We start from the raw sequence: 12,720 nt of genomic DNA, 5'->3' as shown, positions 1-12,720 counted from the left end.
AGCAATCAGGGGAGAGAAAGAAATAAAAGGGATCCAAATTGGAAAGGAAGAAGTGAAACTGTCACTATTTGCAGATGACATCATTTTATATATAGAAAACCCTAAAGAATCCACCAGAAAACTTTTAGAAGTAATAAATGAATATGGTAAAGTTGCAGGATACAAAATCAACGTACAAAAATCAGTTGCATTTCTGTACACTAACAACGAAGTAGCAGAAAGAGAAATTAAGAATACCATTCCATTTACAATTGCAAGAAAAAGAATAAAATACCTAGGAATAAACTTAACCAAAGAGGTGAAAGATCTGTACACCGAAAACTATAAAACATTGCTGAAAGAAATTGAAGAAGACACAAAGAAATGGAAAGATATTCCGTGCTCTTGGATTGGAAGAATTAACATAGTTAAGATGTCCATACTTCCTAAAGCAATCTATAGATTCAATGCAATCCCTATCAAAGTTCCAACAACATTTTTCACAGAAATAGAACAAAGAATCCTAAAATTTATATGGAACAACAAAAGACCCCAAATAGCTAAAGGAATCCTGAGAAAAAAGAACAAAGCTGGAGGTATCACACTCCCTGATTTCAAAATATACTACAAAGCTATAGTAACCAAAACAGCATGGTACTGGCACAAAAACAGACACACTGATCAATGGAATAGAATCAAAAGCCCAGAAATAAACCCACACATCTGTAGACAGCTAATCTTTGACAAAGGAGCCAAGAACATACAATGGAGAAAAGAAAGTCTCTTCAACAAATGGCGTTGGGAAAACTGGATAGCCACATGCAAAAAAATGAAAGTAGACCCTTACCTTACACCATACACAAAAATTAACTCCCAATGGATTAAAGACTTGAATGTAAGACCTGAAACTATGAAACTTCTAGGAGAAAACATAGGCAGTACGCTCTTCGACATCGTTCTTAGCAACATCTTTTCAAGCACCACATCTGATCGGGCAAGAGAAACAATAGAAAAAATAAACAAGTGGGACTACATCAAACTAAAAAGCTTCTGTATAGCAAAGGAAACCATCAACAAAATGAAAAGACAACCTAACAATTGGGAGAAGATATTTGCAAACCATACATCTGATAAGGGCTTAATCTCCATAATATATAAAGAACTCATGCATCTCAACAACAAAAAAACTACCAATCCAATTAAAAAATGTGCAAAAGAACTAAACAGACATTCCTCCAAAGAAGATCTACAGATGGCCAACAGACACATGAAAAGATATTCAAAATCACTAACTATCAGGGAAATGCAAATCAAAACTACAATGAGATATCACCTCACGCCCGTCAGAATGGCTATAATTAACAAGACAGGAAACAACATGTGTTGGAGAGGATGTGGAGAGAAGGGAACTCTCATACACTGCTGGTGGGAGTGCAAACTGGTGCAGCCACTATGGAAAACAGTATGGAGATTCCTCAAAAAAGCAAGGATAGAACTACCATATGATCCAGCTATTCCACTGTTGGGTATTTATCCAAAGAACTTGAAAACACCAATTTGTAAAGGTACATGCACCCCTGTGTTCATTGCAGCGTTATTCACAATAGCCAAGACTTGGAAGCAACCTAAGTGCCCATCAAGGGACGAATGGATAAAGAAGCTGTAGTATATATACACAATGGAATACTACTCAGCCATAAGAAACGATGAAATCCCGCCATTTGTGACAACATGGGTGGACATTGAGGGTATAATGCAAAGTGAAATAAGTCAGAGGGAGAAGGTCAAATACCATATGATTTCCTTCATTAAGTAGTAGATAATAACAACAATAAACAAACACATAGAGACAGAGATTAGATTGGTGGTTACCAGAGGGGAAGAGGGGAGGAAGGAGGGTGAAAGGGATAATTCGGTACATGTGTGTGGTGATGGGTTGTAATTAGTATTTGGGTGGTGAACATGATGTAATCTATGCAGAAATAAAAGTATAATGATGTACACCTGAAATTTTTACAATGTTATAAACCAATGTTACTGCAATAAACAAAAAATTAAAAAAAAAACTATAAATAAATAAATAAATAAATAAATACAGTAAATTTGCAGGGTACAAAATCAACATAAAAAAATCAGTTCTGTTTCTATACACTAAAAACAAAATAGCTGAAAAAGAAATCAAGAATATTAGTCCATTTACAATCACAATAAAAGAATAAAATACCTAGGAATAAATTTAACCCAGGAGATGAAAGACCTGTGTCCTAAAAACTATAAAATATTGTTGAAAGAAATTGAAGAAGAAACAAAGAAATGGAAAAATATTCCATGCTCATGGATTGGAAGAATCAACATGGTTAAAATGTCCATGCTACCTAAAGCAATCTACAGATTCAAAACAGTCCCTATCAAGGTTCTAATGATACTTTTCATGGAAATAGAACAAAGTATCCTAAAATTCATATGGAACAATGAAAGACCCTATATAGCCAAAGCAATCCTGAGAAAAAAGAACGAAGCTCATTATCCCTACTTTCAAAGGATACTACAAAGCCACAGTAATCCAAACAGCACGGTATCGTCAGAAAACAGACACACAGGTCAATGAAACAGAATTTAGAATGCAGAAATAAACCCATGCATTTACAGAACTAATTTTCAACAAAGGAAGTCAAGAATATACAATGAAGAAAGGAAAGTCTCTTCGATAGATGGTGCTGGGAAAACTGGATAGCCACGTGGAAAAGAATGACACTAGGTCACTATCTTACACCATACACAAAAGTTAACTCAAAATGGATTAAAGACTTGAATGTAAGACCTTAAACCATAAACCTCCTAGAAGAAAACATAGGCAGTATGCTCTTTAACATCAATCTTTGCAGTGTCTTTTTGAATAGGTCTCCTCAGGCAAGGGAAATTAAAGAAAAAGTAAACAAATGGGACTATATCAAACTAAAAAGATTCTGCATGGAAAAAGAAACCATCAACAAAATGAAAAGGCGACCTACCAACTGGGAGAAGATATTTGCAAATCATATATCTGATAAAGGGTTAATCTCCAAAATATATAAAGAACTCATACAACTCAACAACAACAACAAAAAAACCCAAATGACCCAATTAAAAAATGGGCAGAGGATCCAAACAGACATATTTCCAAAGAAGATATACAGATGGCCAACAGGTACATGAAAAGACGTTCAACATCACTAATTATTAGGGAAATACAAATCAAAACCACAATGAGATATCACCTCACACTCATTGGAATGGCTATTATTAAAAAGACAAGAAATAAGTGTTGCAGAGGATGTGGAAAAAAGGAAGCCTCATATACTGCTGGTGGGAGTGTAAATTGGTGCAGCCACTATGGACAACAGTATGGAGATTCCTCAAAAAATTAAAAACATAACTACTATATGATCTAGCTATTCCACTTTTAGAACAGGAAAACACTAATTCAAAAAGATTTATGTACCCCTATGTTCACTGAAGCATTATTCACAATAGCCAAGACTTTTAAACAATCTAAGTGCCCATTCATGGATGAATGGTTAAAGAATATGTGATACACACACACACACACACACACACACACACACACACACACACAATGGAATACTACTCAGCCATAAAAAAGATAAAATCTTGCCATTTGCGACAACTTGCATGGACACTGAGGGTATTATGCTAAGTGAAATAAGTCATACAGAGAAAGCCAAATACCATTATTATTTCACTTATATGCAAAGATAAAAACACAACAACAACCACAACAAATAAACACATAGATACAGAGAATAGACTGGTGGTTACCAGAGGGGAAGGAGGGCTGAGGGAAGGCTAAAGGGGTAAGGGGACACATGTGTATGGCGACAGATGGCAACTAGACTTTTGGTGGTGAACATGATGTAGCCTACACAGAAGTTGAAATATAATGATGTACACCAAAACTTATATAATGTTATAAACCAATGTTACCTCAATAAAAAAATAAAGGAAAAAAAGACAACCAATCATTACGGATTAAGTCTGGATCAATCGAGCAAACTGGTTTCTGTTATACTGAATCCAGATGATTGAACACAATTGGGGAAAATCATATATCCATGCAAATTAACTCTTACCCCACTTAAAAAACAATAACAATAACAAGCAACTCAAGCACTGTGGGAATTAGTATTTTCCAAAAGTGGCTGCAAGAATATTTTCTTATAATGTGACTTTAGTAACACTTTTCCATAAAGGAGATGAGGGGATTAAATTCCCTCTACTTAAATATAGGCAGGCTCTTGACTACAATGAAAGTGTGGTTGACTTCTGAGGCTAAATCATAAGAAGTAATACAGCTTCTGCCTCATTCTCTTAAGATGCTTGCTTCTGGAACCCCATCACATATCACATATCATGAGGAAGTCTAAGAAGGCCATGCTAGCCATATGAGTAAGGATCAGCCTTGAGAATGAATCCTCCAGCCCCCAGTCAATCTGCCCCAGTTGAAACCACTTGGGGCAGAAAGAAGCTATCCTGGCTGAGCTCTCCCCAAATTGCAGATGCATAAGAAAAATAAATGATTGTTGTTGTTTTAACTCACTACGTGTTGAGGTGGTTTGTTATGCAACAATCAATACCCAGAACAGATTTTGATACTTGGAAATGGAGTGCTGTCATAACAAAAATCTAAAACATGCATCATTAACTTTGTGACTGGTCAGGAGGCAGAAGCTGGAAGGGCCTCAAAGTGAGTGATTGTGAAAGCCTGAGAGGCCGAGGAGAGGATTTGTGGGAGACCAAAGAGCTATAAGAAAGCTGTTGGTGAAGGCTTAAAGGAAAGTAAATGTAATTGGAAGCTAAAAGCAAGGATTCATTTGTTATGTAGTAGTGAAAAGTTTGGCCAGATTGACATCTGCAGTAACATGGAAAATAGCAAGTGAACACAATGAACTCTATGATCTAGCTAAGATTTCCAGGCAGGATACTTATAATGCAACCTAGCTGATTCTGGCTGTGTATGATAAAATGCAAGTAGAGAGAAAGGAACTAAAGAATGGTCGACTGAATACAAAGGCACCAGAAATTTCTGAGTCCAAAAAATAAAAAAAATAAAGAAGGGGCTGGCCCGGTGGCGCAAGTGGTCAAGTGCGCGCGCTCCGCTGCCACGGCCCGGGGTTCGCTGGTTCGGATCCCGGGTGTGCACCAATGCACCGCTTGTCAGGCCATGCTGTGGCTGCGTCCCATATAAAGTAGAGGAAGATGGGCATAGACGTTGGCCCAGGGCCAGTTTTCCTCCTCAAAAAAAGAGGAGGATTGGTAGATGTTAGCTCAGGGCCGATCTTCCTCACAAAAAAATAAATAAATAAATAAAGAAGAAACTGGTTTCTTATTTCCACCTGCTCCAATTGCAAGCAATTCTCAAATTAAGAAGGTCAATAATCAAATCTGAGTGGGATTATAAAATCATTTGTTAAGACATAAGAGAGCTCTCAGGTGGTGCTTCATTGAAGCTTTAAGCCAGACAAAAGACCCTCTAAAGATTTTCAAGGGTGTGCCTCATAGATCCTCTCTGTTCAACAGTAGAGTTTCTAAGAATCTTAAGGACATTGTCTTACTGAAGTCTCATCAGGAGCCCAAGGTAGAGAAAAGCTTATCTGGAATATAAACTTTTGTCTAATGGAGTGGAATGTAAATTGAAACATAAAAAGTCTACAGTTTTAAAAGAAATTATATCAGCTCGGACTGGAAGGAACAGAGATTGCACAAAATGAAAAGAGGTCTTTGACCCCTAATCTTTTACAGGCAGAAAGCAGGTGAGAAAGATACTCAGCAGTAAACATGGGCTACTTTTTATGGAAAAGGAAGAATGACTAGAGGGTGGAACCAAGAGCCACAGAGAACAATTCCTACACCATAAGACCAAGCCTCAATCAAGGAACTGGGCCTGATTAGATTCTGAATTGCCATAGACTAGTGATTGCTGTGTGCCCTGTTTTCCCTGTATTAGAATGGGCATGTCAATTGTGGTTTTCCTATGCCTGCCCGATCATTATATGTTGGGTGTGTAGGAGAGGAAACTGATAACTTGTTTCTTTAGTTCACTGATCATCATTACCAAGAGCAAAGGTAATCAAGGACCTTACCATAAGAACTTCACCAGGGAGACTCTTGCACATCTGAACCTAGACTTGGAGCTCATGACGTAATGGGCTGATGTTTGGGGATCCTGAAGGAAGAAACTAATGTAATTTGTATATAAAAGGATATAAATTATTGTGCCCAGAGGGCAGAGCATGGCAGATTGTATTTTCTGAAAATAACAGCAAAAATATCTCCCATCCTATATTACAAAGTGACTTTGACACTCCTTCCATCAAGAAATGGGGTTCACTTCCTTTGAAGCTGAGTGGGCTTGGGACTATAGTAGAAGTGATTATCTGTGACTTCTAAGGCTAGATAATAAAAATGATAACAGCTTCCACCTATTTCTTTTGGGATGCTCACTCCCAGAGTCCAGCCAGTACATCATAAGGAAACGCAAGCAGTCCATGGAAAGGAAAAATGATCCTCAGGCTACAGCCTCAGCCAAGCTCTCAGCCAACACCAACTTGCCAGCCATGTAAGTGGGCCACCTTGAAAGTGGGTCTTCTGTCCCCCAGTTGAGCAGCCCCAGCTCATGTGGCACAGACAAGCTGTCCCTGTCAAATGAACCTGGGAAAACCTGCAGATTTGTGAGCAAAATAAATGACTGATATTACTCTAAGTCAGTACATTTTGGGGCATCTTGTTAAATAGCAATAAATAACAGATACAGACATCATCTCTTCTATGAATTCTTCCTCAAACTCCCAAGCGGGGTTAAATGTTGCTCTTTCCTGATCCCAAAGCACTCCTTGTGTAACATTATCTTAGCGCTTATTATACTCTATTGAAATTAACTGTTCACTTGTCTGCCTCCATGTGAGTGCAAGGGGAGGCCTGTGCCTTTTTGGAAAATTAGCTCCTCAAATATATTACTTTTGCCCCATTTTCTCTCTCCTTTCCTTCTGGAACATTGATTAGACAAGTTAGAATTTCTCGGTATATCCTCCAAGTCTCTTAGCTTCTCTTTCATATTTTTCATCTCTTTGTCTCTTTAAGCAGCATTCTGAAAAACTTCTGACCTAATTTCCAGCTTATTAACTCTCTCTTCAGCTGAATCTAATCTAATTTGTTTTTTCCTCTCAAATATGCTAGGTCACTTTTTATAGTTTTCTTCCTCAAAATACCTTCAAGCTTATCTTTTTTTTATTTATAATAGCATTGGCATCTTGAAGTCAGCATCTGATAATTCCAATATTTGTGGATCTGTCCCTTCTTGTTTCTATTGTTTCCCATTTGGGGAATCCTTTCAGGCTTAATTATTGTAAACTGCTAATTTTAATTGGAAAAATATTTATAGGAATTATCTGGGGCCTAGGAAGAGAGCATATTCCTCTCTAGAGGGATTACATTTGCTTCTGCTTGATGCCTGAGGGTATTACTTTAAACTAAATTCATGGATTGACGTTTTTGGGACCATCTAGGTGATATAAATTTTAGCTACAAATCTGTGTGAGGACCAGTTTGTGGTAATAACTCCTCAGGAATTTCCCCCTGCCTTGTTCTGCTTACAACAAATCACCTTCCCTTAAAGTCTCCTTGGGGTAGGGGTTATGGGGAAGGATTGTTTCTGATTACTGTGATGATGTATCCCCTGGAGTCCCAGCAGTATGGAAGAAAGATTTCCTATTACAGTCTTTATGTTGGGCAGGCACAGAGATTTGTTTTCTGTATACAAACATACAGAGGCCTTGAGCTTCAAAGTTCAACAGCAGGTTCAGCAAATTCCCTCAGGACAAGTGGCCTTAGTGTTCCACTGGCTTCCCACCCTCACCAGTGTTTGGGCTTGATTACTTCTTACTAACCTACTAATAAAAAGTTCCTAAGTTAAATGTTATTTGATATATATAATTTTCCGGTCACCTTTTTGATGCTATTAAGAAGTTTTTCTTTTCTGTATTTTTATCCAGCATGCTTGTTTTCAGCAGGAGAGTTGCTCTGAGCCCAATCAGTCCTCCTGCTTGGGTCCAGGTCTTTTTCATTCCTCTATCCTCAGCATGTAGAACAGTGCCTGGCACATGAAGGAACTCAATTCATGTTGAATTGTTTAATGAAGAAATCCCTGTCTTCTTTGACTCTTTCATTCCTGCCTCCATCACCCCTGACACACTCCTACACTGTGCCATAATTAAAGCTCTTTTGCATTTTCATACATATATGCTCTCCATTTTCCTATGTTAACTGAGCTTTCCCCCTGATTTTCCCACTATTTCCTTCAATATTTCTCCTATGGAAGATTTTTCATTCTCATCAACCCCCTTAGTTTGGGATCAGCATTGTCTTCCCTCTCCATCACTGCTTCTGGATCACTCACAGTTCTTCTGCCTCCATCCAAAATCTGCTGCTCATCTAAAGATTTGGCTATCCTATTATAACATTCTTTTCTGTATTTTATTGCTATCATACGTGGACTTCCAGTCATACCTCCACATTTCTTGAGAGTTTCAGTACTTGGTTCACAATTTCTGCTCCATTTCATCTCCTAACATAATGCAGCACTGTAACATAGTATTTAAGAGCACAAGGTGGACAATCCAAGTTTAAGTCCCAGATCCATTCCTTATAAACATGTAACCTTGGGAAGTTACCTAATATTTCACTGCCTCAGTTTCCTCATCTGTAAACTGGGGATAATGATATTATTACCTTACTGCATTGTAAGAATTATATGAAAAAACGTATATAAAGCACTTAAAACAGTATCTGGCACATAGTACATGCTCAACAAATTTTAAGTATTTTCATTATTATGCTCTTACATCATCCTAAAAATCTTCCTTCTGCATGTTTATGATTCATACAAAACCCTAGCCTCAATGCTGTTCAAAAGCCTATTTGTTCACTTCTATAAAAATTCTATAAAATTCCCTCGCTTATTATCTGAAATGGCTTTTCTGAATTTTAATTTAACCCTTCTCAAGACCTAGCTCTTCTTTTCAGCTAATGACCTTTTATCTCTTACCCAGACTGAATCCATTTGGAAATACATATTTCAGAATTTCTCTATATTCATAACCATGCTCTCTTCTCTCTTCTCTCTGGTGGAAGCAAAGTCTGTGTTTTCTTAGACTTGCTCAATCTTAACTTATACCTATTCTGTTCTCTCTACTTATTCTTTATCTTCAATCCCTTGGTCTCCACCAGCAAATTCCTCCAACCTCTAAACTTGACCTAGCCTTACCCTTCAATAAACTAGGCATTTCTCCCCTGTACTTCTTTCTTCTCATGTTACCATCATATCTCTTCTTCTAATCTTCTTGAAAGGGTAATCTGTATTCTCCACTCTCATTCCCTTATTTCCCATTTCCCAGTGTCTCACTGTTAACTTCCAGAAATCTGGTTTTATCACATCACTTCTAAAACTGACTTTTCAAAAATAAGCACCAATTTGGATCGTCAAACCAAAAATAGCCTCTCTTCAGAATTTTTCTTACCATTCCTTTGCAGCATTGAATTTGTTGACCACCCACTTGAAACTTTTCCCCCTCATTCACTTTCATGTAACTATCCTGCATTCTTTCGTAGAGGCAGTGGTTAAGTAAAAGAAAGGAAATATGCAGCCAAACACTCATGTTGAAGCAAAGGCCTCACCATGTATTGATCTTAAATAAGACACTTAACTCCAATTTCCTTATCTGTAAAATGGGTATAATATTTGCTTGCTTCGTTCACTAGTATATAATACTAATAAATAAAATAATAGATCTGAAAATACCATACAGATATAAAATATACAAAGTAGCTGAGTACACTTTGATAACCTGAAAACAGATAGCACGCAGAAAAGTATATTAAAATTCTCTTGCTACCAAATCTGCTATGAAGTTCTGAAGGACCCAAAGCTTTGTATCTGACCTAGAAGGTTTTTCACTATTGAAAGTACCTTCGCCAAGGCAGTACCTCTCCCATGAGGGATCTTGCTAGGAAGTTAAGAAAGTTCACATCAAAAACCCTTTGACTCACCTGGACTCAACTTCAAAATGCAAAAAATAATTATTGAGACTATAATGGGGCACTTTCATTTTGAAAATATTGTGAGAAATCAAAATACTAATGATACATATTCATATATACAAGCATGAAAACTGAATTGATCCATTGTGAATAAGAAATGTATTACCAGTTCTTGGGGAAGGGGCCCTGGCAATTTCTAAGGAGCAGGGTTTCTTTGTAACTGCTGTGTCCGTGAGATCACATAGAAAGTTCTCATTTTCTGAAGGAAATGTATCCAGGGAAGCAGATGGTACAATTTCCATAGTGTAATTCCTCTTCTTTGGATAGGACTCCTGAAAGGAAGGAGAAGAAATAAAAATAGCTTTGTGATAAAGACACAGCCTGTTTAATTTATAAAAACTAGAAAAGATAATCAGTTTCATTGGTTCTTCTGAGAGTGATTGAGAGGTGATGATTCATCTGTTTGAATAAGTTATGCAATCATGTAACCCCAATATTATCAGTGATCTTTCTAGAAGGGTTCTTATGATTTGGTTCCCCTGAATTTATCACTCAAAAAGTAAAGATCATGATCTCTTTAGTAATATATATCTATTTTCCAGCTGTGGCATAAATTGGTGCTTACCTAATCAGTAGTCACTCCCAAGACTTGACTCCTTTGCTTGCTTCCTAGAGATAGCCATATAACTCAGTTTTGGACAGTTAGATGTAAGGAGAAATTTGCTGGGAGGCTTCTGGAAAAGTATTTTTCCTCAGAGAAAAGATGTGCAAGGAGGCTCTTTCAGAACCTTGGCCATTCCTCTCTGGATATAGTTTTGATGCCTGGAGCTAGGGCAGGCATGTTGTGACCGTAAGACAATAAGCCTAAGATCAAATAGGTAACAGGCCAAGAATGGCAACAAAAGGATAAAAAGGGACTGGGACTTTAATGATATCATTGAGATACTCAAATAGCCCCAGGACTGGTTTCTGCAGGCTCCATAAGTAAATAATAAAGTTCATATTGTTTGAGCCATTACTAATTGCTAATTGGATTTTCTGTCATTTAGATGTAAAAGTATTCCCACACAACACACCAGTATTTTTCTTTGTGGATATTGTTAACTAATATACTAAGGTTACTCTTTTTCAGGTTAGGATAAAACTAAGGTCCAATTATTTTTTTTTTTTTTAATTTTTAATTTATTTATTTATTTTTCCCCCAAAGCCCCAGTAGATAGTTGTATGTCACAGTTGCACATCCTTCTAGTTGCTGCACGTGGGACACGGCCTCAGCATGGCTAGAGAAGCGGTGCGTCGGTGCACGCCCGGGATCCGAACCCGGGCTGCCAGCAGCGGAGCTCGCGCACTTAACCACCAAGCCATGGGGCTGGCCCCTAAAGTCCAATTCTATACTACTGACTCTTCAATATATTATTAAAATTGGAATTCATTTCATTTTACAAGATCTTATGTTCTTCTACAAGATATTAGTTGGTCAACAAATCTTATTGGGCATCTATCATATACATCTAGGACTGTGCTAAGTGCTGGAGATTTTTAAAAACTAAGAGTAAGACATAACCCTTTCCTTCAGAAAGTTCATAGTTTACTAGAGAAAAAAATTCTTCATGATGAATTTTATAACTAATCATGTTTTATTGTTGATATTTGTTATCTTTATAAAGCTTAATTCACTATCAAAAGAAAAAGACAAATAAGAAAACAATAAACTCACTTTCAAAAAATCTTCCAAGATATATCTAAGGGTTGGTAAAGATTTAGTACAAATTCTTATTTTTTCTATAATGATATTTACAGTACAGTATAATAAGTATTCAAGGTCAGTGTAATTGCTTTTAGACCATACCAGACCCTCACACATCAAAGAGTCAATTACGTTCACTCTACTCTATTGAAAGCAGGAAATTGGGAGTAATTTATTTTTAACAACAAAGGGTGACAAAGTAGAAAGCGACCATAGGAAAGCAATCAGGATGATGTATGATTTAAAAACCAAGTCACAGAAGAAATGATGAAAGGAACTGCAGTGTTCTATCCTGGAGAAGCCATACAGCAGCATAATAGTTTTCTCAACATATTTGAAAGGCTATCCCTCCAGAGCTATCCCACAAAGTGGGTAGGGGAGAAGTTGCTGTGGTGAATTTATTCTAAAGTTCTTAAAGGCAGAACAAAGACCAATGTTTATAAGTCAAGGAAGCCAAATTTGGGTCAAGTCAAAAAATAATTTTCTATGAATTAATAATATTGCTTATCTTTTAAAATAAAAATGCACTAATATAACAAATAGCTAAAAAATAGCATTAGAAAGCAACAGAAGGAACTTCTCATTACTGGAAATCTTTCAGCAGAACTATCTATTGATAAAATTATGTATGAAACACACTGCACAGTGAATACACCAGATGACTGTAAACTCCATGAAGGATGGAATTTGTCTTGTTCACCACTTTATCCCCAGTATCTAATACAGGTCCTGCCACATAGTAGGTGCTCAATAAATATTTACTGATCAACTGAACAGTCTCTAACGTCCTTTTTAACAAATGTAACTAACAGGGAAATGATTATGTCTTTCTAAGATGTAAATTACTTTGCTTTTCAGTTTGGTTAGTATTATTGTTTACTGTTATTGTTTACTGCTTTGCA

The 12,720-nt window shown here is 36.9% G+C and overlaps 1 protein-coding gene across 1 annotated transcript in view; it reads right to left on the bottom strand.

Moving 5' to 3' along the window:
- LOC106803129 (ankyrin repeat and sterile alpha motif domain-containing protein 1B) overlaps window positions 1–12,720 on the bottom strand; it is a 762,921-nt gene that overhangs the window by 394,226 nt on the left and 355,975 nt on the right. Inside the window, exon 10 of the mRNA XM_087449060.1 lies at window positions 10,238–10,403. Within this exon, the coding sequence (XP_087305186.1) occupies window positions 10,238–10,403 (166 nt within the window). The remainder of the gene's footprint in view (window positions 1–10,237; window positions 10,404–12,720) is intronic.

The sequence above is a fragment of the Ceratotherium simum genome, chromosome 25 (genome assembly GCF_057802395.1).
Source record: "Ceratotherium simum simum isolate JZ-2026a chromosome 25, ASM5780239v1, whole genome shotgun sequence".
Taxonomy (NCBI): Eukaryota; Metazoa; Chordata; class Mammalia; order Perissodactyla; family Rhinocerotidae; genus Ceratotherium; species Ceratotherium simum.
The sequence above is the reverse complement of the archived record's forward strand: the minus strand, read 5'-3'. Positions and strand labels throughout refer to the sequence as shown.